This window comes from Lagenorhynchus albirostris, chromosome 2 (assembly GCF_949774975.1).
Source record: "Lagenorhynchus albirostris chromosome 2, mLagAlb1.1, whole genome shotgun sequence".
In the NCBI taxonomy this organism is placed as follows: Eukaryota; Metazoa; Chordata; class Mammalia; order Artiodactyla; family Delphinidae; genus Lagenorhynchus; species Lagenorhynchus albirostris.
In genome coordinates, this window is record NC_083096.1 from 151,818,907 (window position 1) to 151,845,377 (window position 26,471).

At 40.8% G+C, this 26,471-nt stretch overlaps 2 protein-coding genes across 6 annotated transcripts in view; one reads left to right on the forward strand and one right to left on the reverse strand.

Moving 5' to 3' along the window:
- The window catches only part of LOC132514880 (phosphopantothenate--cysteine ligase), a 179,319-nt gene extending 170,250 nt beyond the window's left edge, over positions 1-9,069 (reverse strand). The window contains exons 1-3 of one of the 4 annotated variants that reach the window (XM_060140351.1): positions 8,433-9,000; positions 8,157-8,260; positions 4,996-6,323 (exon numbers count right to left, since the gene is read on the reverse strand). In XM_060140351.1, coding sequence (XP_059996334.1) covers positions 6,000-6,323; positions 8,157-8,260; positions 8,433-8,940 — 936 coding nt within the window. In that variant the 5' untranslated portion in view covers positions 8,941-9,000 and the 3' untranslated portion in view covers positions 4,996-5,999. The other 3 variants (XM_060140353.1, XM_060140355.1, XM_060140354.1) reach the window with 3 other exon arrangements.
- Positions 9,070-9,488: 419 nt separating this feature from the next.
- ZMYND12 (zinc finger MYND-type containing 12) overlaps positions 9,489-26,471 on the forward strand; it is a 34,319-nt gene continuing 17,336 nt past the window's right edge. Inside the window, exons 1-3 of one of the 2 annotated variants that reach the window (XM_060142659.1) lie at positions 9,489-9,612; positions 20,211-20,352; positions 21,029-21,200. In XM_060142659.1, the coding sequence (XP_059998642.1) occupies positions 9,503-9,612; positions 20,211-20,352; positions 21,029-21,200 (424 nt within the window). In that variant the 5' untranslated portion in view covers positions 9,489-9,502. Of the gene's footprint in view, positions 9,613-20,210; positions 20,353-21,028; positions 21,201-26,471 lie in introns of those variants that run through there. The other variant, XM_060142660.1, reaches the window with a different exon arrangement.

The following is a 26,471-nucleotide window of genomic DNA, read 5'->3' on the forward strand; positions in this document are numbered from 1 at the left end:
ATCATGCTGCTTATTCCATGACTTTGAATATTTGGGTCCCTCTGCCTGGAATCCTGGGTTCTTCTGCCTGTTCTGCTCTGACATCCCAGAACTAACATTTTTCCAGTGGATTTATTGAGACCCGATAGTTGAGCAATTCAAAAATTCTAAAAATGAAGATCTTGAGGTAATACACATTCATTCTTTAAATTCTAAATGCTTTGACATCTAAAGTGGGCCTAAAATTGCCCACATAACAAAATATATGAGAATACTGTTCTTTAAAAGGAGATGCTGAATAAATGCTCATTAAGTATCTTAAAAAGCCACTGTCTAGAAAGAAACACATCCTGTAGGGATTTGGGGCTTCCAAAAATGTCTAGATGTAAAGAATGAGGCAGTAAATCTGTCAAAGCAAACCGAGACAGACACAAAGAATTTTAAACGGGAGGAGAGCAAAAAGAATGAGTGCAGTCATTTCGACTTGTTCTTATTTCTCCTAGTAGGTGCCCTCCAACTACAGCACAGGGGCCAGGACCATACCTCATGCTACAGCACATCTCCTGGCTCTGAGAAAAGGATGAATTTTGGATCCCATGGTCTTCGAGTGACATAAAGGAACACAGTAAAGAGTATGGCCATGAAAACTGAGATATCCACTTGGGTTATTCATCCTAGCCCTTCTTTCTTCCTCCTACCCAAATATAATTTAAAACTTACAGATGTCTTAAATACAGTATATATTATACCTTTTATTCCTTTTCAATCCCTGAATAAAATGAGAAAAATACTTGTTTTAGAAGTTCAGAACAATGTAGCAATGTTTAAACTTAAAATATAAAATTAAGTGAAAAAGAAAGGCAAAATGTACACTGTAATTATAACTATGTAAAAAACGTATGCACATAAGCAAGGACTGACACAGAACAGAAAAATGAACTGTTGATACGTCAAACTCAGCACTACTGACATTTGGGGCTGGCTAATTCTTTCTTGTGGGGGGTTGTTCTGTGCACAGTAGAATGTAGAGCAGCATCCCTGGCTTCTACTAACTAGCTGTCAGTTATACATCCCCAGTAGTGACAACTACAAATGTCTCCATCCATTGCCACATGTTCCTTACGGAGCAAAATACCCCCACCCCCGTCCCAGGTTTAGAACCACTGGGCTAGGGGTGAGAGGAAAATTTTTTTAGTTTTATGTTAATATTGCCATAATGATGTTTGTTCAATAAATGCATATTGGAAGGGGAAAGGAAAACTCCTTACCATATAGCATCTAACAGCCCCTTTTTTCAAGAGTTAGAATTTATTCAGTTCCCATTTAATGTGAAAAATTGAAAACGTTGCAGAACTTGTTTTTCTTTTCCAATCTACTATAAAAAAGAAAGCTGAATTTCTCAGTATTTGGAAACCTGACTTGGCTTTAAGCATGAACATCACAAATAACTGCTGTAATTGGCCTGAGAAATAAAAATATCTAAATCATTCTATCCCCACAAATACCTGTTAAAAAGGTACACTTTGCATATCTTCAAAATAACTTTACATTTAAGAATAGTAAGGCTCAATGAGAAACACATACTTTAAGACAAATTAAATAAAGTTTTCCATGCTAAAATATAATTGCACTGGATCTAAATAAATCATATTCTATTTTTAAGGCCTCTTTGTTCCAGTTTTTTTAGGACTATTAAGCCTGCCCCCTTGCCAAAAATATTTATTTTCAATCATTCCTCCTTTTTTTGTTGCTGTTGTTGTTGTTTCTTGACTCACATCACAAGGGATGTTTCTGATTAACAAACTGACATGAAGAGGAGGCACAAGAACTGTTTCAAGCATCTCCTTTCCCGAAAATTCTATCGTATCACGGTTTTGGGTTCATATGGACTTAAAGTTGAAATCTTGTTACATGATCATTCTGAATTATCTTTTCACATACATGAATGCATCACTAAAATGTATGCCTAACACAGTATTCACTTAAGCAAGGAACAATCTTCCTTTTTTATATAAGACTGCGATAAGCCCAAAAATTGCATTTTGATTTTTTTTCCCCTCCACTTTCAAAACACACTAGTAGAAATTTACTGTTTGTATTTACCAAAGTGTGCTTCTCCATTCTCGTCTCTAGTTTACCCGAGACAGAAAGCTTGCCGTAGCACAGAGAAACAAAGAAAATCTTCCAAATGATTCCAGGATTGGAGAATGTGAAATACTTAGATACCCAAAGCATTGTAGCAGGAAAGAAGGAGGTCGTGTAGAGATGACAGAGGTGGTGGAGACGAATGGACATTCAGGAGTGTGCAGTGTGGACAAGAAAGGGTAAGAATGGCTGCGGAATGAGCAGGATGGGAAAACTGGCGCTCAGGATTAATGAGAGAAGTGGATGAGGTTGTAGCTTGAAAGGCAGAAGGTAACTGACTTGATGACGCCTGATGTTGAGGATACAAAATGCCTCCGGAGCTTCATCGGGAATTAAAGTTCTGCATGGCGAACATAGGGCAAAACAGAGAAAACGGCAGTTCTTTGTTCACAGGCCGACAACCAGGGGAATCCGTGGCTCGGTGGACTTTGTCATGGCCTGGACATTCAGATGCAGTCTCTGTGCAGGGGTGAGTCTTCGCCTGGAAAGTGAGAAAAAGAACGTCTACTTAACAGACTGAGGGTTCTAAGCCCTCTTTAAATAAAAGCAACAGCCTAATTCTAAAGGCCTGCGGCGGGTGGGTCCCGGGAAACCGGCGAATCCATCCTTAGGCAGAGAAAGGCCAAGCCAGGTGAGTCTCTTCTGTCGTTTCAGGCCCTGCTGGGCAGAAAAGCGGGAAAGACCTGGAATGCTAAAAAAAAGAGCGGAGAATAGCTGCTTTTCTCCTTGGGGCTGCGGCGGGAACCTCAGGAACCAGGCCGGAAATTGTCCTTTAGAGAGAGCGGTGAGTGTCCGGCGGCAGCTACGCTCCACCGCTGCTCAGCGGAGAGCTGCAGGTGCCGGTCCAGTCACGGGCGTCATAGCAACCGCGCTCTCTGCGGAGACGCCGCGTCCTTCCGGCGGGAACCATAGAAACGACCCGCACCATTGGCTCAGGGGCTGTGCTTCCTGCCAGAGACCATTGCTACGGCGCAGAACATTGGCCTCTGGCTTAGCTCCGGGAACGAAGGTACGGTTCATCCCATTGGCTCTGTAGTAACCATGGTAACGTAACGGCGTGTATTTGCAACTTTTAAGTGTAAGTTTTGCCACAGGGTGTTTACAGTTCTCTAGTAGCTTCCCGCCAGACCTTATCGAGAGCCCAAGCCTAATAAACTTGGATTTATTTTTCTAGAAGTAACTTCATTCTTAAGGGGGAGGTTGCTAAGTCAGGAGTTCTGAATTTTAGGTCAGAATCTGTCACTCATTACCTGGGTGGGGCACCTAAGACAAATCACAACACTTTTGGAATCGGCTTATTATTGTAAAAATGAAGAAACAGGACTTGACTAGAACTATCCCTAAAGCTGAAGTCCTTCAAAAGCCCTAAGCACTGAAAATTCGGTTTATGCGAACAGTATCCTCCACCTATGTAATGCAAAATAAAAATATCTAAAAGACAAAATTTAACATAGCCTCGGTTTTTATCATCTTCATTTAAATGCTCTTACCGCAAGATTCTAGTTAGTTCATCAAAGCTCGATTTTATTCAGGTTTTGGGGCCCTTGCTTTGCTGGTATCCCAAACACATACTTGACATTTCTTAGTCTTATTCTAGTTTCTCATAGGATCCTTTCCAAAGCTTTGCCGGTTCTACATGCATTATCTGGACGGATCTTATCCCTTACTTTCTAGAAGTGCTTCAATCTCTCCCTCTGGCACCAGAGCCCTTGCAAGTGTTTTTCTCTCTGATCTGAAATGCTCACCACCATCACCTCCAGCCCACTTAACTTCTATGTAGCAGTTCAAGTGTCATTTCCTCCTCAAGGATACTTTCCTTAGTCCTCTGATCTAGATCAAGTTCCTTATTTGCTCTCATTGACTTATGTTCCTTTTCATTCTTAGGTTGTTTTTTTTTTTTTGTCCGAGCCGTGGCTTGGTATTGAACCCGGCCACGGCAGTGAAAGCGCTGCATCCTAACCATTAGACCACCCTCATTCTTAGTTTTCTTTCATTCTTCACACACTTCCATTTGCTGATTAAACAAACAAACAAAACAACTTCTTGGAATTTTTACATGTGTAAATACTGTTTAAATGCTCTGAATGGAAACTAAACTGAATTGGAAAACACTCTAAATAATTCCATTTAGGGTAGTGGTGGTTGTTTTTAAGCATTAACAAAACACAACAGAAAATGGTTCCCAAGGGAAGTAATAATTATGATAAAAACAAACATTAGAATCACTTCTAGTTCTAACTCCATTTATCCTCACTGTACAGTCAAAGATAATGACAGCCATCATCCACATAAGCTATAGATGTAGGGAAGAAAATCAATCTTTTATTTCATGCTCCTTTAGTACTGCAGCCACTGCCTAGCCTGTTGCTTTTTAGGTTTTGCCAATTGAACCAGAAGTTAATTTAAAATTTTTGTTCAATAGGATTTCTGCTTCCAGAGAAGTCCTGATTGCTGCAGGTATTTTTCCTCTGCTTCCTGATTTACTGAAGTCACATTTCCTAAACACTTCACCTGAAGTATTTAGATGTGTCTTAGCACTTCTGTTCATATCTTTTCAATTAAAGTTTATTGTACTTCTGTTATCAGACACACTTTGGGCTACCCTTCCCAACTCACTCCATGAACTGCATTTTAACTCATTTATGTGAGGTAGAGTACTTGCTTCTACCTAGTTCTTAATGGTAGTTTTTCACATTGCACTCCGGACCATCCTATGGGTCATTTAGGGTATTTCTCAGGACTGCACTTCTTTTGCACTCCCAACTCAAAGCCCAGGACAGTGGGAGCTTTGGAAACACTGCTTTGCTAAGTGAGAAAAACAGCAATTGCAAACATTTATTTAATGTGAATTATGTGCCAAGTGCCAGACTCATGCTTTACCTTCACCATTTCATTTATTTAATCCTAACAAATGATGTTATTTTGCAGAGAAATTATCACCATTTTATAGATGAGGAAACTAAGTCAGGTATCTAAGTTTACAATGCTAATTGGTGGCACAGCTGGAAGGGTCTAACCTGGCTAAGATGACTCCAAAACCCATACTCTTTACCACCCTGTAATGCCTCCTTCAGGGCAGTGGCCACCAACTGGGCCCTGCATGGCCCCAGGTAGAAGCCTGGGTTAACTTTCCCTCAAGAGCAGTTCTAAAATATTTGAAAGGTAAATTCTTAACTCAAATATGGAGTGAGTCTAGGACAAGAAGCAAGGAGTAAATGTAGTGGGACAATCATCATTCTATAGATAATCTATCTTTGGGGAGGTGTCCTTCTCTCCTGCTCCCATCTTTAGTAAATTTCAAAAAAAAAAAACCACAAAAACATCATCCTTTCCATTGTGTTGGCTTTGGGGCACACACTTTATTGTACTTAATTTTTTATATATCCATTTCCCAAACTAGACATGTTTATTCATCTTTGAATCCTCAAAATCCTCTGGGCCTATCACATAGTAGGCATGAACAAATATTTGCTCTTCAAAGCATGGCCATTCATGCATCCATAATCCCTTTTACAGTATGAAGAAGATTGATATTCAGGCCCCACATGTATATTTTGAGGAATATAATTCCCAATACGTTTTTTTTTTTCTTAAGGTGAGAAACAACTTGAATCATTTTCAAAATCAAGAAATCATTCAAGTGAGTGTGTCAGGTGGTTTGGTCATAACTGCTTTACCTTTGTTCTCATGTTTTCTGAGTATTAAAAGACCTTTAAAAGACAAACACCAAGCACTATTCGTCTGCACACCACTCCCTGCTTTTCCCCTTCATTTTCTGTCTTTATGAAAGCAAAGGATTTATTCTAGTTCTCACCATCTGTAAGAGCCCTGGTCCACTGAACAATCTTTGATCTTATAAATAAAGGCTTTTTACTTCAGTTTTTGTCATGTATAAAAGCGGTATGTCGAGACTGAAGATCATCCACTATCTTCTCTTCTATCTCTATACCTTTTCCTACTTCTTCCTCTGATAACAATAACTTGGTTTCTGACTCTTTGGTTATAATAACCACAAAGGACCGTCGTGAATCAAGGATGTTAGCCACCACCACTTGATGTCGATAAATTTCCAAAGCATTCCGTGCACGATCAATTACAATGGAGGGGTCAGTCTCCAACTTAAAGGAAATTATAAATGCTTTGGGAGCCCAGTCTTTAACCAAAGGAGAAAGCATTTTTGGCACCATCTTCATTGTTATCTGTATTGGAAAAAGAGAAACTTAATAAGCAAACAACGTTACCACCTACCAACCAGGTCAATCTCAAGGGAAACTAAAGAAGCAGAGACTCAGATGTTTGGCTATGTCAGTTTAAGTGGGACTTCTCACTTCAAACTTTTTAAAGCATATTAAATGCTTACTTAAAAGCCTTGACTCTGTAGTGTTCATAAGGATGCCTGATTTCAAAGCTTCATACATATTCTGGGGCAATCCATGTCTTATGAATTAGCCCTGCTCTGCAACCCTCATCGCCATTAATAGAACTCTAAAGAACAGCATTACATCTTCTCAAACATTCCCTTTTATTTTTTAAACCAAACCCTCAAATAAACAAATGCAAATAATCTGTTTATGCAGATAATACTTTGGCGGAAGTTCAAATAAGGTTGAGTTTTAAACCTCTCAGCCTAAAATATTTCTTGCATTGCTAGACTGGCTATTTGACTCCATTTAAAAATTGTAACTTGTAAAAAAAAATAAAATAAAATTGTCACGTACCATCTTAGCATTGAGGAAACAGAAGTGACTGTATTTTCATTCATTAAATACTACTATATTATTCTCAATCCCTTCTAAGGGGAATGTTGAGTCGTTTTGTGTACTTTCAAGATAGAACTAGGAATGACAGGAATTATAGGATAAACTAAAGCTCCCAGAATTTAAAAAGTATGAAATCACTAAGCTCACCATCAGGATGTCCCCTCAAAGAGTTAGCAAGTATGATAGGAATCACATACCCATTCCCCACTTTATTTTTCTCCTTAGCATTTATCACTACCTAACATAGTATGCATTTGACTTACTTATTGTCTCCTCTGCAGAATATAATCGAAACAAGGGCACAGTACGTTTCTTTTCACTGCTTTATCTCCAGGTCCTATAATAGGGCCTGGCATATAGTAGGTACTCAATAAATATTCGTTGAAGAAATGAACAAATGAACTATTCTACAAAGTCAGAAAGTGCCCCACAGGTAGTTTCTCCTATTTAAATTCTACTATTTAAATTTCTCCTATTTAAACTCTACTATTTAAATTTCTCCTATTTAAATTCTACTTGTATCACCCAATAAATGACTAAGAATTCCCTCAGGTTCCAAGTAGCCAGATCATCTCAGCATCTCAACCACACCACTACCTTCCCCACACCTCTTCCTTAAACTGCAACAATAACCACCATCTAATCACCCCCCCCAACCACTCTCTCTAATTCACCTTTCATACTGATGCCAGAATGTTCTTCTCAAACAAAAACTTTATCTCATTCTCCTACTTTGGTTGTCCTTGGCTCCACAGGATAAAGTTCAAGCTCCTTAGGAAGGAATACAAAATCTTCTACGTAGGAAGCTGTCTCTTCAGTCTGCCCTCCATCCCCACCACTCTCCAGGCTCTCCAGCCTTACCAAACAACTTCAGTTCACAACCACTGCCCATTTCCAAACTCCAATCGTTTACTCTGTCTGGAGTGACCTTCCCTACTTTGTCTGGTACACCCTCTGCTCATCTTTTAAAACCCAGTTCAAGCCATCTCCTCCAGAAAGCCTTGACTTTCCCCGAGATTCACTCACCCCATGCTCTGACTTCACTTTGTACGTACCTCTACTAGAGTATTTATCACTCTGTACTGTAATTATGTCTGTGTCCAGCAACCTCACTAGATTGTGAGGTCCTTGAGGGAGAGCGGTGTCTTAGTCATCTCTGATCCCTAGTGCCTAGCACATACGGAATGCAGAAAGGCCATCTCCAGATCAAAAGGAAATTAACCCAAGATTGGTTACAGGGAATCAGATCTCTGGAAGAGAAGCGCCCATCACCTGCAGTGGGCCCCCAGATGACTGGATCTTGTGTTCAGGCATTTCGGACACAGGAACATAGAAATCTGACACGGCCGCAGCCAGGTAAAACATCGCAGAAGAGCCTGCAAAAAGAAGCACAGGGTGTAATAAATCGGAGAAGGGTATGGAGTCAGCTCCTTTTCAACTCAGGTTCCCCCGCTGTGAGAGCCATGGGTAAAGAGGGGGTAAGGGGATGCGCGTCTTGGGGGAAAGGCTCTGCCTCCCGGCATCCGATGGACTCCTAAAGGCACGCACCTAGCGGATTGAGCGCCTGGGCTGCAGCCTGCAGCAGATGCAAATAGTCTGCCAAAGTGGTGAACTCTATGGCCAGGAAGGTGCCGGCAGCCTCAGCCTCCTGGTAGCTCCGCAGAGCCGCGGCGAAGCCCGGGAGTGCCTTCTCCTCCGCCTCCAAGCTCAGCAAGCCCGAAGCCGCTCGGCCGGAGGGCCGCAGAGCCGACAGCCAGGTCTGGGGCGGGAAGCGGTGGGCAAAGGGGAAGGCAGAGCGAGCACGGTACAGAAACAGGACCCCGTAGCCCGCGGCCAGGAAGGCTTCGGCCGAGGTAGCACCGCGCCGCCCGCTGCTGAAGTTGTCCAGGAAGCGCACAGGCCGGGCTTCCAGGGGGACCTTGGTGCCGCCGGACGTGACCAACACTACCCGTCGGCCCTGCGCGCCCAGGCCGGCGGCGAACCGAGCCATCACCTCGGCCCAGCGCGCAGCACCGGCGGGCTGGGGGAACTCGGCGACCAGGTCGACTGCCGCCATCGGTCCCGGAACCCGCCGCGCCAGCGCAAGCTACGGGATCTTCGGCGCCACGCCCCCTGCCCCGGTACCTGGCCCACGCGCAGCCGCAATAGTGAGGGGGCGGTTCGCTACCATGCGCTGCAAGCCAGCGCCGGGTTTCTGCAGGTCTGGAAATGGGTGCTGGTTCCGCCCCACAGCGTGCGAAATTGACACTGAGCTGGCGGGAGTTCTCGGCTGGGCAGGCACCTGGAGGAGTCACACCCCCTCGTTTAGTTTCCTAGTCTGGGTGAAGATCTGGACGTGTTTGACCCTTACCGGCTACCATACAGACCCTGCTAGGCTTGGACCTCGCTAAAACTTGAGTGCCCGGCCATTTAACCTTTGGATTTGTAGTGAAGGGCTTGTTTTGTTTTTTGTTTTTTTTAAACCCTACAAACACACTCCAAGTGTCAGTCGAGCCACGACCCACCCGCCCTCGAAAAGCTTGGAATGAGGCTGCGCCTTGTTGGTCACGTGACACCGCCGCCCAGTGTGTCCTCGCCAGGCAACGGTCCTAGAGACCGACAACACCGTCTGCCGCAGCATGAACGTGATCTACCCTCTTGCGGTGCCCAAGGGGCGCCGGCTCTGCTGTGAGGTGTGCGAAGCTCCGGCCGAGCGGGTCTGCGGGGCCTGCACAGTCACTTATTACTGGTAGGCTCTGAAACGTGGCACCTGGGCGCCTCAACCCCCTTTCTCTCAGTCAGGGAACCCTCAAAGCGGCTTCAAGACAGGTCCCTAAGAGTTCTATGTCTGTGTCCGCTTCCTCTCCCACTCAATCATTCCTCCCCAGATGTTTTGTTGCGCGCCTACTGTGCGCTATGCACTGTTCTAGGTGCTGAACTTCCTGGGGGAAACTCGGGACACCACGTCCCTCAAAAATCTAATGTCCTAGGACTTCCCTGGCTGCCCAGTGGTTGAGACTCCGCGCTTCCACTGTAGGGGGCGTAGGGTTCGATACCTGGTCAGGGAATTAAGATCCCACATGCCATGCGGCTCTGGCCAAAAAAAAAAAATCTAATGTTCTAACGAGAAAGATAAGTAAACAAACAGACAAAACAAGATAATTTCAGGGAGTGATAAATGCCATAAAGACAAAGGAAATGTGATGGGAGGTTGGGCAGACAGCCTCTCTGAGGGTAGACTATTGATCTGAAGTTAGAGTAGGAACAGCCCGCCAGCGAAATGCTGGGAGAAGAGTGGCACAGTGAGGCTCCGAGGGAGGGAAGACTTTGGTGTGTTTGAGGAATAGGTAGAAAGTTAGTTTGTCAGAGCATAGCCAAGATGGTGACAGTGTGGGGAGGGTAGTACAAGATGAGGTCAGCTTTCATTTATTCAGCATAACATCCACTGATCTTTGCTTCAGATTGGACCCTATTTGGGACCTGAGATAAAACAGCTAGGTTGCTGACGTCCAGAAACCTAGTCCAGAGCCGACTAACTTGTTTAAAAAAGAAAGTCATTATAATACAACCCTACATGACAAGTGCTGTCACTCAGGGAGTACTATTCCCTGGGACCTCTAAGGATGGAAGCATGGTGATAGGGCAGTATCTGGAAAGGTTCCTCTGAAGAAGTAACATTTGCACTGGGTGTTGAGAGGTCAGAAGGAAATTGCTAGGTGAATGAACAATGAAGAAGGAAAGGTAGAGCACTCCTGGCATCCAGGACTGCTTGGGTAAAGGGTGAGAGAACAGACTTTGTTCAGAGGTGGGTAGAGAAGGTAGCCGTGGAGGGAGCAGTCACTGATTTTCAGACTGCAGTCCAGGGCCCATTAGCGGGTCATGAATAAATCACAAAAAGCATTTTAGGGAAAAAAAAAGAGAATAGAAAGTATCAGAGTAATCCTACTTGAATTGTTTCTTGAAACTTTTGTTTTAGTGATTTATGTGGTTATGTGTCTTTGTACTAGTGAAATGTATTTCCTACTGTATGCTGAGTTAAAAAAAAAGTTTAAAAATCATTGTGATAGGTAGTAGTAGGGGTTTAAACCAAGAAGATAAAGGTTAGGGCCAAACAGTGACATGAGATCAAGGAGTTTGGAATTTATCCTCTGGGGGGTCATGGATGGTTTTAGATTGGAAGGTAGACGCTGAAGGCTGCGTAACTTCTCAGTTGCAGTGGTCCCAGTGGAGACTGAATTAGGTGTCCCTCCTCGGTGCTTTCACAGCACTCTTTAGGTCCCTTAGCCCCACATTTATGACATGGATTGAAATCACTTGTTCAGTGGTCTGTATTCCTCACTAGGCTGTATGCCCCATGAGGGCAAGGACAGCATCTGTGTTTTCATTGCTGTTTCTTCAATGCATATAGAATACAATTCAGAATTTGTAACAGAAACTGCAAAGCCCTGGTTGCTTCTCTATCTTCAATTCCCACCAGTCATCCCCTCTTTTCATTGATGCAGTTACAGAGGCTTTCTTTCAATTCTAATTTGCCAACTCTTTTCCTCCCTCAGTTTCTTTGCCCAGGCCGTTGCCTTTGCTGGGAACTTTCCCTACAGTCACGAATCTTCCTAGCTCTCTTTCATCTTTCTGTTCTCAGAATGTTATATCTTCAAAGAGGTCTTTCTGGAAAACCCAACCTAAATGCCCCTATCTGATTTTCTCTCTCACATTTTTTCTTCACTTTTTCTGTACTTTTATGTTTTTGTTTTACTTGTTTAATATCTATCTTTCTTTTTTTCTTCTTCCGGCTGGACCGCACAGCTTGTGGGATTTTAGTTCCCCAACCAGGGATTGAACCCGGGTCCCCTGCATTGGAACCACTGGACCGCTAGGGAAGTCCTGAGTAAACAATTTTAAGTACAGGGCTGGCACTCTGGGGAGAGGTGAGACTCCTTTGCCTGATATGAGCACCTACCTCTTCCCCTGTCCCCTTCATCCCTCCAGCCAGAAGCAATTCCTCCTTCCTCTCAACTCACTTTGTACTTACTCTGTACCTTTCACATGACTCTTATTTCCCTGCCTCATTATAGTTGTTGGCAAACATGTTAGCTCAATTTTATTATGCTCTGTTGATGCAGGATATTATGTTGAATATGTAGAAGGACTGTCATATGTATGTTATCTTTTGATCTGTTTCATACCCATCTGCGTATAACCTATGGTCTCCAGCAAATTATCTTGAAATAATTGAAACTAAATATTTGATGAATGCATGAATAAATTATTATTTCCTATGCCCTTATCCTCCATTATTTTCTTTCTCTTCTTTCACTGCCTTTAATTATTTTTAAGGTCTTCTACTCTCCCCCTACCTTTTCTCCAGATTTCTATATCCTTGTGTCCTAGAGATTTCATGATTTTTCCAGAAAATAAAGCTGTGGTAATTGTTCTATATCTCACAAATGAGGGCCTTTAATATCCCCTTCCAGGGTTTTCACGGTTGAATGTAAAGCATCTAGCCCCATGCCTGAGACCATGCTGGTACTCAATAAATATTGTTTTTCCTCATCCCAAATTTAAAGAGCAGGAAGGACAGTCAACTTGGATTTGTGAAAGTTTATTTTTTTGCAAAATAATTTTTCCCAATTATAAATGTAATTCATGCGCACTACAGAAAACTTGAAAATACAAAATATAAAGATGAAATATAATCCATAATCTCACAACCCAGATAATTAATAGCCTGACATTTTGGTGAATTTCTTCATGTTCTTTTCCTATAAATACATTTATTTTATACACTCTGTGTAATCTTGTGCATATCATTCTGTGTTGGATTGTGAGAATGTTCCCAGGACATAGAACATTTTTAAGAGAAGGCATTTTTATTAAAGTACACAGTGAAACATTATAGGTGAAAGAGGCTTCAATACTATAGGTTATTAAGTCGTAGCATATAGATAAGAGTAATTTGCAATATTTTTTCCTTTCATTTAACATATGGGGCACAATTAAAATGCTTTCACTGTCCAGGAAGAGAAAACAGTGAAGTGGTATTCAATAGTAAGATCTATGGTGAACTGGAGAATGAATGCCCCGCCTAACAACATTCACATTAGTTTAAAAAACATGGTAATGGCCAAACAAAACATGTCTGGCCCACAAGCTATTTGATTGTGAGCCCTAATTTGAAAGCATACTTTTCAACTCCTTGTTTACGTATGACCCTGTGATGGTTGTGAGGGGTGATACAGATGAATAAGGAGAGAGCTCAGGAACATATAAATATGCACCCTTTCTTTAGAAGGGAAAGATATGCAGATGCTGTCAGTAGAAAAAAAGTTCAGGCAGTTAAGTAAGTTAATATTTCCATTGCTCACACAATTACTCAGTAAGCCCGTATTAAATAAATACCCTGTGGAAGTCACCTATTTCTTTATTCTGGCTGTTAAGTGCTTTTATTGATTTGTTTTCAATAATTCTCTATCAAAACACCCTTAAAAATGCTTTTTGTCATTTCTATGAGAGCTGTCACAGTTTATAAAGAACATACTTTATCGCATTTCTGTTGTCCCAGGAGAAAGGAAGGAGAGAGAGTATTTGAACACAGCTATGTATTGTCTATGACTGCTTTTATGCTACAACAACAGAGTTGAGTAGTTGCAACAGAGACCAAGTAGCTCGTAAAGCCCAAAATTTACTATCTGGCTGCAAGGAAAACCTTGCTAATCCCTGCCCTAGGTTATTGTTACCTGTTTTGGACTATGTATAAATGGAATCAAATAGCTAACTTTCTCACATTTAAATAAAAATATATAATAGGCAATAGAAATGCAGAAACCTGTGATTGTATGCATCCAACCACAGTCTCAAAATACATGAAGCAATAGCTGGCAGAACTGAAGGGAGAAATAATTCAATAGTAATAGTTGGACACTTCAATATCCGCCTTTCAACAATGAATAGAACAACTGGACAAGAGATCAGCAGGGAAATATAAGACCCGAACAACACTATAAACGAACTAGACCTAACAGACATTTATAGAATACAGAATATACATTCTTCTCAAGTGCATATGGAACATTCTCCAGGGTCAACCAGCTATTAGATCATTAAAAAATCTCAGTAAATTTATAAGGATTGAAAATATACAAGGTATGTTCTTCAACCACAATGGGATGAAATTAGTAGTCAATAACAGAAGGAAGTTTCGGAAATTTATGAATGTGTAGAAATAACACACACAAACAACCAGTGGGTCAAAGAAGAAATCACAAGAGACATTAGAAAATGCTTTGAGGTAAAATGAAAACAAAAGCACAACATACTAAAACTGATGTGATGCAGTGAAAGCAGTACCTAGAAGGAAATTTATAGCTGTAAACACATATGCTAAAAAAGAAGGAAGATCTCAAACCAATAACCTAGTCTTATACTTTAAAGAGTAGAGAAAGAAGAGCAAACTCAACCCAAAGCTAGCAGGAGGGAAATAGTGAAGATTACAGCAGAGATAAATGAAATAAAGAATAGAGAAACAATACAGAGAATCAACAAAACCAAAAGTTGTTTCTTTAAAAAGATCGAAATTGACAAAAGTTTAGCTAGACTGACCCAGAAAAGAAGACTCAAGTTACTAAAATCAGAAAATGGAAGTGGAGGGACTTCCCTTGTGCTCCAGTGGCTAAGGCTCTGCGCTCCCAATGCAGCGGGCCCTGGTTCGATCCCTGATCAGGGAACTAGATCCCACATGCCGCAACTAAGAGTTCACATGCTGCAACTAAAGATCCTGTGTGCTGCAACAAAAGATCCCGCATGCCTCAACAAAGATCCTGCATGCCGCAACTACGACCCGGCTCAGCCAAATAAATAAATAAGTAAATATTTAAAAAAAGAAAATGAAAGTGGAGACATTGCTACCAACTTTACAGAAATAAAAGGGATTATGAGAATACTATGTACAATTGTATGCCAACAAATTTGAAGTCCTAGATGAAATATATTCCTAATAAGACACAAACTACCAAAACTACTCAAGAAGAAATAGAATATCTGAGTAGGTCTATAAATAAAGAGATTTAGCTAAGTAATCAAAAAACTTTTCACAAAGAAAAGCCCAGGAGGATTTCACTGGTGAATTCTGTCAAATACTTAAAGAAGACTTAACAATTCTTCACAAACTCTTCCAGAAAATAGAAGAGGAAAGAGTTCCCAACTTTTTATGAGGCCAATATTATCCTAACACCAAAACCAGAGAAAAACATCAAAAGGAAACTACAGACCAATATCCCTTATGAATATAGATACAGAAATCCTTAACAAAATACTAGCAGATCAAATCCAGCAGAATATAAAAAGAATTATATATCATGACCAAATGGAATTTCTCCCAGGAATTCAAGGTTGGTTCAACATATGAATATCAATCAATATAAAACATCATCTTAATAGAATAAAGAAAAAAATCATATAATCGTCTCAATAGATACAGAAAAAACATTTGGCAACGTCCAACACCCTTCATGATAAAAATACTTAACAAAGTAGGAATAGAAAGGAATTTCTGTAACTTGGTAAAGAGTATCTATGAAAGAACCATAGAGAAACACAACATTAGCATCATACTTAATAGTCGAAGTCTATAAAATCTTTCCCTTGTAAAATCAGAAATGAGGCAAGAATGTCACTTTCACCACTTCTATTCAACGTTGTACTAGAGGTTCTAGTTGGGGCAATTAGGGAAGACAATGAAATAAAAAGCATCCAGCTTGGAAAAGAAGGAGTAAAAGTACCTCTATTCACAGATGACATGATCTTACATAGAGAAACCCCTAAAGAACCCACAAAAAAACTATTAGAGCTAATAAGTGAATTCAGAAAGGTTACAGGATATACAAGATAAATATGCAAAAATCAGTTATATTTCTGTATACTAGCAATCTAAAAATGAAATTAAGACAGCTATTCCATTTACAATAGCACTTTAAATAAAGGAATAACCATAGAAGTACAAGACTTATACACTAGAAAGATACACAATATTGTTGAACAAAATTAAAGAAAACCTAAATAAATGGAAGGATATTTCATATTCACAGACTGGGAGACTTAATATGAAACAGTTTGATCTGCAGATTCAATGCAATCCCTGTAAAAATTCCAATTGTCATTTTTGCATGAATGGACACTCTGATCCTAAAATTCATATGAAAATGAAAGGGACCCAGAATAGCTAAAAAAATCTCAAAAAAGAGCAAAGTTGGAGAACTCACATTTCTCAATTTCGAAAGTTACTACAAAGCTACAGTAATAAAGATAGTGTGGTACTGGAATAAGGATAGACCTATAGATTGATGGAATAGAATTGAGAGTCCAAAAATAAGCACATACATCTATGGCCAATTGATTTTCTTTTTCTTTTTTTTTTGCAGTTTTTAAAAATTGAAATATAGGTCATATTCCATTTATAGTTATTATAAAATATGGCTACATTCCCCATGTTGTACAATATATCCTTGTAACTTATTTTATACATAGTAGTTTGTACCTCTTAACCCTATACCGCTATATTGCCCCTCTCCCTACTGGTAACCACTAGTTCGTTCTCTATATCAATGAGTTTGCTTCTTTTTTGTTATAGTCACTAATTTGTTGTATTTTTTAGATTCCACACATAAGTGATATCATTACAGTATTTGCCTTTCTCTGTCTGACTTGTTTCACTTAGCATAATACCCTCCAAGTCCATCCATGTTGCTGCAAATGGCAAAATTTCATTCATTTTATCTTAGCAGTATTCCAGTGTGTGTGTGTGTGTATGTGTGTGTGTGTGTGTGTATGTATATATATATATATATATATATGTATCTCACATCTTCTTTATTCATTCATGTGGTGATGGACACTTAGGTTGCTTCCATATCTTGGCAGTTGTAAATAGTGCTATGAATATTGGGGTGCATGTATCTTTTCAAATGAATGGTTTTTTTGTTTTGGCTATATACCCAGGAGTGGAATTGCTGGGTCATATGGTAATTCTATTTTTAGTTTTTTGAGACTACTCCATACTGTCTTCCACAGTGGCTGCACCAATTTACATTTCCCCCAACAGTGTATGAGGGTTTCCTTTTCTCTGCATCCTTGCCAACATTTACTTGTGTTCTTTTTTTTTTTTTTTTTCCTTTTGCGGTACGCGGGCCTCTCACTGTTGTGGCCTCTCCCATTGCGGAGCACAGGCTCCGGACGCGCAGGCTCAGCGGCCATGGCTCACGGGCCCAGCCGCTCCGCGGCATGTGGGACCCTCCCGGACCGGGGCACGAACCCGTGTCCCCTGCATCGGCAGGCGGACTCTCAACCACTGCGCCACCAGGGAAGCCCCTTGTGTTCTTTTTTGTTGATAGCCATTGTGGTTTTGATTTGCATTTAACTGATGATTAGTGATGTTGAGCATCTTTTCATGTGCCCATTGGCCATCTACATGCCTTTTATGGAAAAACGTCTACTCAGTTCTTCTTCCTATTTTTTAATTGGGTTGTTGTTTTTTTGATGTTGAGTTGTATGAGCTATTTATATATGATGGATTATATATGATGGTCATATCATTTGCAAATATTTTCTCCCATTCAGTAGGTTGTCTTTTCATTTTGTCAGTGGTTTCCTTTGCTGTGCAAAAGCTTTTAAGTTTAATTAGGTCCCATTTGTTTACTTTGCTTTTATTTCCTTTGCTTTAGGTGACAGATCCAAAAAAATATTGCTGTGATTTATGTCAGAGAGTGTTCCTGCCTATGTTTTCCTATAGGAGTTTTATGGTTTCTGGTCTTACATACATTTTGAGTTTATTTTTGTATATGGTGTTTGTTAGAGAATGTTCTTTTACATGTAGCTGTCCAATTTTCCCAGCACCACTTTTTGAAGAGACTGTCTTTTCTCCATTGTATATTTTTGTCTCCTTAGTTGTAGATTAATTGTATGGTCAATTGATTTTCAACAAGGGTGCCAAGACCATTTAATTAAGAAAAGAATGGTCCCTTCCAAATGGTGCAGGGATAACTGGATATCCATATGCAAAAGAAGAATTTGGACCCCTACTTTACACCATGTTCAAAAAGACTTAAATATAAGAGTTAAAACATAAAACTTTTAAAAGGAAACATAGTTGTAAATCTGTGTGATTTTGGATTAGGGAACAGTTAGATATGACACTAACAGCACAAGGAACCAAAGGAAAAATAGATAAGTTGGGCACCATCAAAATGAAAAACTTTTGTGCATCAGAGCACACTATCAAGAAAGTGAAAAGACAACCCACAGAATTGGAGAAAATATTTGCGGATCATGTATGTTAAGGATCTATTATCCAGAATATGCAAAGAACACTTAAAACTCAAAAATAAAAAGATAAAGGACCTGGTTTAAAAAAATGGGCAAAGGATTTGAATCAACATTTCTTCAAAGAAGATATACAAATGGCCAATAAGCACATAAAATGATGCTCAACATTATTAGTTATTAAGGGAATGCAAAATAAAACCACAATGATATACTACCTCACACACACTATAATGGCTATAATAAAAAAGGACAGAAAATAGCAAGCATTGACGAGGATGTAGAAAAAATGGAACCCTCATACATCACTGGTGGGATTGTAAAGTGGTACAACCTATGTTAAAACAGTTTGGCAGTCCTCAAAAGTTTAATCATAAAGCTACTGTATAACCCAGCAATTCCATTCTTAGGTGTACCCAAGAGAATTGAAAATATATGTTCGCACAAAAACTTGTACACAAATGTTCATTAATAATAATAGCCAAAAACTGGAAACAACCCAAATATCTACCACCTGATGAATGGATAGACAAAAAATGATATAGCCATTCAGTGGAATAGTATTCAGTAGTAAAGAATACAGACATAAAAGCCATATTGTCTGTTTCCATTTATATGCAAAGTCCAGAACAGGCAAATGCATAGAGAAAATAGATTAGTGGCTTCTGGGCAACAGTGGTTGGAGGGAAGAATGAGAGTACCTGCTAGAATAAATGGAGTTTCTTTTTTGAGTGATGAAAATGCCCTGAAATTAGATAGGGTGATGGCTATATGACCTCAAGAATATAAGAAAAACATTGAACTGTGCACTTTAAGAGGATGACTTTTATTGTATGTGAATTATATATCAATATCACTTATGTATCAATTATACAAACATATTTGGAGGAAGGGTCAGATTAGGTAATGGATTTGGGAGTCATTCATAGAGGCAATTATGTAAGGAATAGGAGGCAATTCCCTGGTGGCCCAGTGGTTGGGACTCCACGCTTTCACTACTGAGGATGTGGGTTCAGTTCCTGATCGGGGGAATTAAGATCCTGCAAGCCACGTGGCATGGCCATTAAAAAAAAAAAAAAAAAAGAATGGGAGTAGATTCTCTGTAGGATTGCTGTTCAATAGAATTTTTCTGCATGTTCTATATGCAGATAGATGTTCTATACTTGTACTGTCCAATTAAGTGTTTAAAAAATACTAAATATGCATATAAAACAGTCAGAAAAGCTGTATACCAAACTGCCACAATGCTTCCCTCTGGAGAACTAAAAAATGACTGGCTTTGGAGTACAGGCCTAGAGTAACTACTTACTCTTGACACCTGTGCTTCCTTATCTTAAAAAAATAATGATTTTGTCTTGTTTTCAAAAAGTTAAACAGTTACTTTCATGACCACCTGCTGCACCACTAGGACTGGAGGGCATTCACAGTATATTCTATGTGAATGGCCCTCCTAGAGCACAGAAGACAATGCAAATGGTGCTCTCCCAAGCCATGCAACATATATATATATACACACACCTATAATTGGTATATATACTTATAATTGGTATATATATATGCCTATAATTGGTATATATATATACCTATAACTGGCATATATATATACCTATAATTGATATATATACTAATTACAGGGAAAGTGTTTCCTAGAGCCTCATCAAATGTAAATTTCTTTCCTTTCCCTAAGAAAAAGACACTTCAATTCATCAGCTTCAGTGTTCAGATATTTTGAAAATGACCTTAGACCCATGCAGAGTTAAAGTTGTCTTTGTTGTCATTAATGAAGAAGAAAAGCAGAATAACCATAGCATACAACTGCCTGCAGAAACAACATCCTCCCGCACCCCTGGTTTTTACACCGCCACCCAATAACCACGTGAAGGAAAAGCGATTTGTGTCGGAAATGGCTTTGGGCTCCCTGCCTGGTTTGTGTTGGGCTTACTTTTCTAGTTTCTAGGGCTGGGCCAGCAGTAGGGCCAGGAGAACCAGTGGGCAAGCCAAAGGTAAAGATAATGAAGTCCACGTTTTCGTTGTCAGTGGTGTGGTTCATCAAAGAGCTGATTGGGGCAGCATCCATGAGAAGATATGTCAGCTCCTGATTCCCCTGCGCACTTCCATGCCCTTCTACAACTCAGAGGAAGAACGGCAGCATGGCCTGCAGCAGCTGCAGCAGCGGCAGGTAGGGCTTATAGGACGGCTGCAGGGTTAACTCACGGGTGCAGAGAACCTGCCCAGGGAAAAGGTTGTACTGTGCGAGGTCACTAAACTATAACCTCTGAGGGCAGAGACTTGGTTTTATGTCTTTATGTCCTCAATACCATTGTTGTTCTCCACATATCTACTGAAAACCTGCAGCATTAGTGAATATTAGTTATATTAGTGAATATTAGTTAATATATTAGTTAATATTAGTTAATATTATATTAGTTAATATTAGTGATATTAGTGAAGCAGGATAACTCCAGAAGGAAAAATATGTTTCTTTCAAAATTAACTCAAATAGAAAGGCAGAACATTTTAGATTGTCCTGAGACATTACAGCTTTGCTAAACTAAAATTTTATTAAAAATGTAAGAATAATAATCATTTAATAATTTTATATTGAGCACTCATTTATGCCAAGCACCAACCTAAGATGAGAAGATACTTGTTCCTGGACCTTGAGGAACTCACAGTCCAGAGTTTGCCTTTTTAATCACCTATTTTGGGTCTCATGTCCGCCTCAATGCAGGCAGGCTCACTGTGTGCTCTCGAGCAGGTCATCAGGTGTTGGCCCTATCTCCAGGTGTACCTATATCCACCATTGCCTTTTACCCTTAGACTGTCTCAGAGAGTCTAGTTTTTTTTTTCCACAGAAGCATTTGATCGAATTTTGCTACACTGTAGCCCAGAAATATATCTTTGAAGGAAAACATGAAGATGCCGTCCCAGCAGCTTTGCACTCTCTTCGCTTCCGCATGAGTGTTCATGGCATGAGTTCAGTAGAGCTGGTACCTGCTTACCTGCTGTTGGCCGAGGCCAGCCTTGGTAAGTGAAACTGACTTGAGACACCCTGGAGCCTGTAAGAAGTGCTATACTGGGTCATATCAGTGGCCAAAACACCCAGCTTTGGCAGTGGCACCAAGATACCTTTTGTGGAAGAGCAGGATTGCTGTAAAGTTTGGCACAAGGTGGGGAAGGAGATGTCATGGACTTTTTGGTAAAACTGAATGAAATCCACTCTAGCTGGCCTTAGCAAAAGGAGGAAATTTATTAGGACGCTGAGGTGTCCTAAGGGAAGTGAGACTTCATGAGATACTAAACTCAGAATGCTATAACAAACCAAGGCTGGTGGTCTCTGTTTCTGTCTCTTGGGTCTTGGGGTCTTGTTTCTTGTCTCTGTTTCTAGGTTTCTCTCTCTGCATCTGCTTTATTTTCCATCTCTGCAGACCAGATTTTTCTACCCTATTCTTACTGCAGAAGACAGCTACCCCAAAATGTCAGATGTAGCTGAATTTACATTGAATTTACATATCCTCCAGGTTCAAGGTGGGTTATAGAAACTAATTAGCATCTGATTTCCAATGTTAAATTCCTGGAAGAAAGAATTGTGTTGACTCAGCTTGACGGCGGCATCTATCTGTATCTACCTTTGTGTCAGGGTCACATAGTTCAAACACGGAAATAGGAACCTGCTCCTATGGACGGCAGAGGCAGTTCTGAGAGCGGGGCACAGACATCACACATGGTGGTTGCTACAACAGGAGAATTAGCATTTTTGAGGGGAATTAACATTTTTGAGCATCGATAGCCTTTTAGGTACTGTACTACTACTTTATATCTTAACAGCCACTATTAAAAAAAAACTTTTTAAAAAGTAAAACTGTAGGAAATACAGTACAAAGAACTTTTTCCCTAAGCTATCTGAGAGTAAGTTGCTTACTTGATGCCCTATGCCTTGACTACTTCAGTATGTATTTCCTACAGAGACGTCTCCTTCTTGACCACAATACAACTATCATCCATGATTATCTACTGAGCAGACCCCATTCAGCTTTTCCAGTTGTCCCAATCACATCTTTACAGCAAACGGGTAGAGTCCAGGATCACACTTTTCATTTTGTTGCCATGTGTCTTTAGTCTCCTTCATTCTGGAATAGTTTCTCAATCTTTCCTTGACTTTTATGACTTGGACGCCTTCAAAGATTAAAGGCCGATTATTTTACAAAATGTCCTTCAATCTGAGTTTCTCTGATGTTTCCTCATGACTGGACTGAGGTGATGTGTCTTTGGCAGGAATATCACTGAAGTGATGCTGTGTTCTTCTCATCCCATCCTATAAGTTGGCACATGTTTTTATTTTGTCCCATGATTGATGATGTTCATTTAAGTTACTTTATTAAGGTGGTGTCTGCCAGGCTTCTTCTCTGTAAAGTTACTCTTTCTTCTCTTTGCAATGAATAAGTATTTTATAGAGGGGTATTTGGAACTATATAAATATTCCATTCCTCAACAAACTTTCAATGAATTCATTTATTTATTTATATCAACATAGACTGTTGTTTTCCTGTTTTATTTAGTGGGTTACAATCCATTACTATCATTAATTTGATGTTCAAACTGTCCTTGATTTGGCAAGTGGCAGCCCATCACACTGGCTTCTGTTTCTCCTTAACACATCCCCATTGTTCTTTTTTTTTGGCTACATGGCTCGTGGGATCTTAGTTCCTCGACCAAGGATTGAACCTGAGCCCTAGGCAGAGAAAGTGTGGAGTCCTAACCACTGTACTGCCAGGGAATTCTTCCCCATTGTTCTTTGATCACTTTCCTGCTTTCTGGAACATACCTCCACGGAGCCCTGATTTGTTTTAGCAGAAAATGGAATTTAGAAGCCAGGAGTTGTGCACTGGACATACTCGTTGCTATTGAGGTATGGCTGCTCCCAGGCTCTCAATGGACAGAATTAGGGAACATGTGTAAATATAATAATGTGTATATGTGCATTATTTCTAAATCTCCATCTCTGTCTCTACATCTGTATCTGTATATGATCATGGGTCCATAGGAGTACATTTAAATCCACAGGGTTCAATCTCATTTTCTCCCATTCCATGTTTATAGCTCCCTTCTCTGACAGTGAGAATGCTGGCTTCCATTTTCATTGGTGTATTTATATATTTAGTTGGTTACCCTGTATGAGCCAACCTCCCATCTCCAATCCTATCCTTTCCCCTTGCAGATGCCCTCCTCTCCTTTTGGGGGCTCTGACTCCTATTATGGGATGCCTCTTCTGTATGGACCCCCTCCTCACTGGTTTGGGCTCCGACTTCATACCAGGCCACTTAGCTGCAAGAATGCCCTCTTTACCCTACTCAGATCTGACTCGCCATTCTGGACTGTCCCTCCTCCCACGCTAGTGGAAGAGCACCGGACAAGGAAATACAGCCCAGGCTCTCTTTATCTCTGACGCTGACTAGCTATGGGATTTTGGAAAAGTCACCCTAGCCTAAATCCCATCATCTTTTATTTGGATTACTACCTGCCAACTGGTCTCTGCACATCTTCCCTGGCCTCCTTCCAACCTGGTCTCCAAACAAAATGTGACCAAGTCACTCCAATAAATAAAGACCAAGTTCCCAAAGCAAGCTATGAGTCCCTGTTTGGTCCAGCCTTTATGAATTCTCTCACCTCACCTCTCATTCTTTTCTCTCTCCCTTTCAGTTGTGTTGGCCTTCTCTCGGTTCCTCAGAAGCACTGTGATGCTTCCTTGTTCTGGAAGGTTCTTCTCTAGCCACTCCCCCCACTTCTCTTCCCCTCCCCTTCACCTAACTAACTCCTATTCATCCTTCAGGTCTCAGCTTGAGTCACCACCCCCTGATTAGAACCCTTTCCCAAGCCCCCAGATTGGGTCAGGTCTCTTTTTATGTAGCCACTTAGAAACCTCTTTCTTTTTTCTGGGCACTTACTTTGATAATTATACATTTTTTGATGAGATTATTTAATTAAAGTTCCTCTCCTGCACTAGACCATAAGTTCAGGGAGAACTGGGACTCTGTCTATTCTTTCTCCTCGGAGTGTCTTTACATCCAGCACAGTACTTAGTGCAGGGAAGGTACTCAAAAACTCCTTAGAACCTGACACCTAAATGGGAACTATGTAAGCATTTGTTGAATCTGAGTCCACTTCACAGGATTGTTTTGAGGTTTAAATGAATTTATGTATAACGGACAGGAAAGTGCTTTGCAAGCAGAAAAGTGCTGTCTAAATGGAAGGTTTCATTCTAACTCCCACAGTTACTGATTTAAAACCTTGCCAACCTTTTTGAAAGTCTAAATAAATCACATCCCCTGTGGACATGCCTCTCCCACCTTAGAGATTCCTCCAGACTGGAGTGGAAAAATAAGAGGCATTCATACTTTTTTTCAAAGTAAAACTTTGGAATTTTAACGCACTAGAAATGACATTTTCAGTAACTCTTCAAGGAGGAGCCACCTTACTCATCTTCCCCCACTGTTTTTAGTGTTTTGGAACCGGGAGAATCTAGGTAATAAATTCCAACTCTTTTTTTTTTTTTTTTTTTTTTTTTTTTGCGGTACGCGGGCCTCTCACTGTTGTGGCCTCTCCCGTTGCGGAGCACAGGCTCCAGACGCGCAGGCTCAGCAGCCATGGCTCACGGGCCCAGCCGCTCCGCGGCATGTGGGATCTTCCCGGACCGGGGCATGAACCCGTGTCCCCTGTACCGGCAGGCAGACTTTCAACCACTGTGCCACTAGGGAAGCCCAAATTCCAACTCTTTACTAGCCGTGTATCCTAGTCATCAAGCTTTTTCTTACCTTAGGGCTCTCACACATACCGCCTGGAATGCTGTTTTCTCCCTCTTATATGGCTGATTTCTTTTCAACCTTCAGGTACCTGCTTAAACACCACCTTCTCAGAGAGGTGTTCCCTAATCATCCAAAGTAGGTTTCTCCGTGCCTTTTTTGATCACTGTGTTCTGTCCATTTCCTTCCTATCACTTCATTTTTTGTTTCTTTATTGTGTAACGAATTCACTCAACTGTGAACTTTTTAAGGTCAGGGATCCAGCATGCACTGAGCATCCGGCAGAGTGGTAGAGACTCAACAGATTAGATGAATATAGGGTTGAATGAATGCGCGGTTTCCTCCTCTGATATTTCTTTTGCAGGATTGTTGGCAGACTTAAATCCCAGATGCAGATGGCCTAGCCTAGTGTAAGGCATGTGTAAGGCATTGGGTAAGGCAGGCCCTCAGTAAATGATTCCTTTTGCTTCCCCTGAGTGCCTCACAGCCACACCTTTGAATCGTCTGTGACTGTTTTATTCTGTGCTCCTTTACTTTCATCCGCAAGTCCTGCAAAATCTTCCCCCATAATGTCTCTCAGATCTGCCACTAACCCAGTGTAAGCCTGCTGTGTCTCACCCTTAAGACAAGTACCACTGCTCCATGAATTGGCCATCCCTTCTCTCTCTACTGCATATACCCTGAAAGTCACCCTTCAGGATAGTCTCACTTCCTATGGCAACTTTAGGTCTCTGTTACCTCTACTCCATCCCTACACCTCTCCAGGTAAGCACTGTATGTAGGAGGGCATGCCTGAACTTACCCACTCACTGGTCACAATCTTAGTTCTGACCCGCTTGTCACAGCTTGTTCTTCTCACCTCATTATACCCTGCTCTCTGAATATGCAGCCTTGTAGTTTTTTGCTCGCAAGTAGGCTTTTTCCTTTGGGACTGATGCTTGTTTAGATGTGGTTCAGCTTGACCTGGGGGCCTTCCTTTTTTCAGCAATACCTCTGTAAATGAGAACTGGACAACGAAACATGTAAATTTCCAATACATATCAATGCCCCCTACCAATTGTTTCCCAAGATAAATGTCTTAGCTAAGAGTCATTTGCTTCCTTAAATTTGATAGGGCCTCAGTCTAAAGCTCTTATTTTTTTAAGCAAAACCCGGATGGAAAATGTGGCTCGCCTATTTAAGTAACATGAGCCAGGATCCTGGGCCATGGCCCCTTGATTCTGATCTAATATTTTCCCATTTTAGTGTGAGCATCGGTCAGGCAGTTACTTGCTACCTCTTGTTGACTGCTTCTTCCTCACCTCTCCTGTAATTCAGAGAGGTATGATTACAACCAGAATAAAGCAATGCTTACATGTGAAGTAGGCCTGGGAGGAAGCACAAGAAGAACAGAAGGTTGACTTGTGAGGGATCCGTGTCTTCATCTCCTGACCCTTTACTGATGCCATTTCTGCTGCAGCACCCATCACACAGAACCCTTCACACACAGGGCATATCT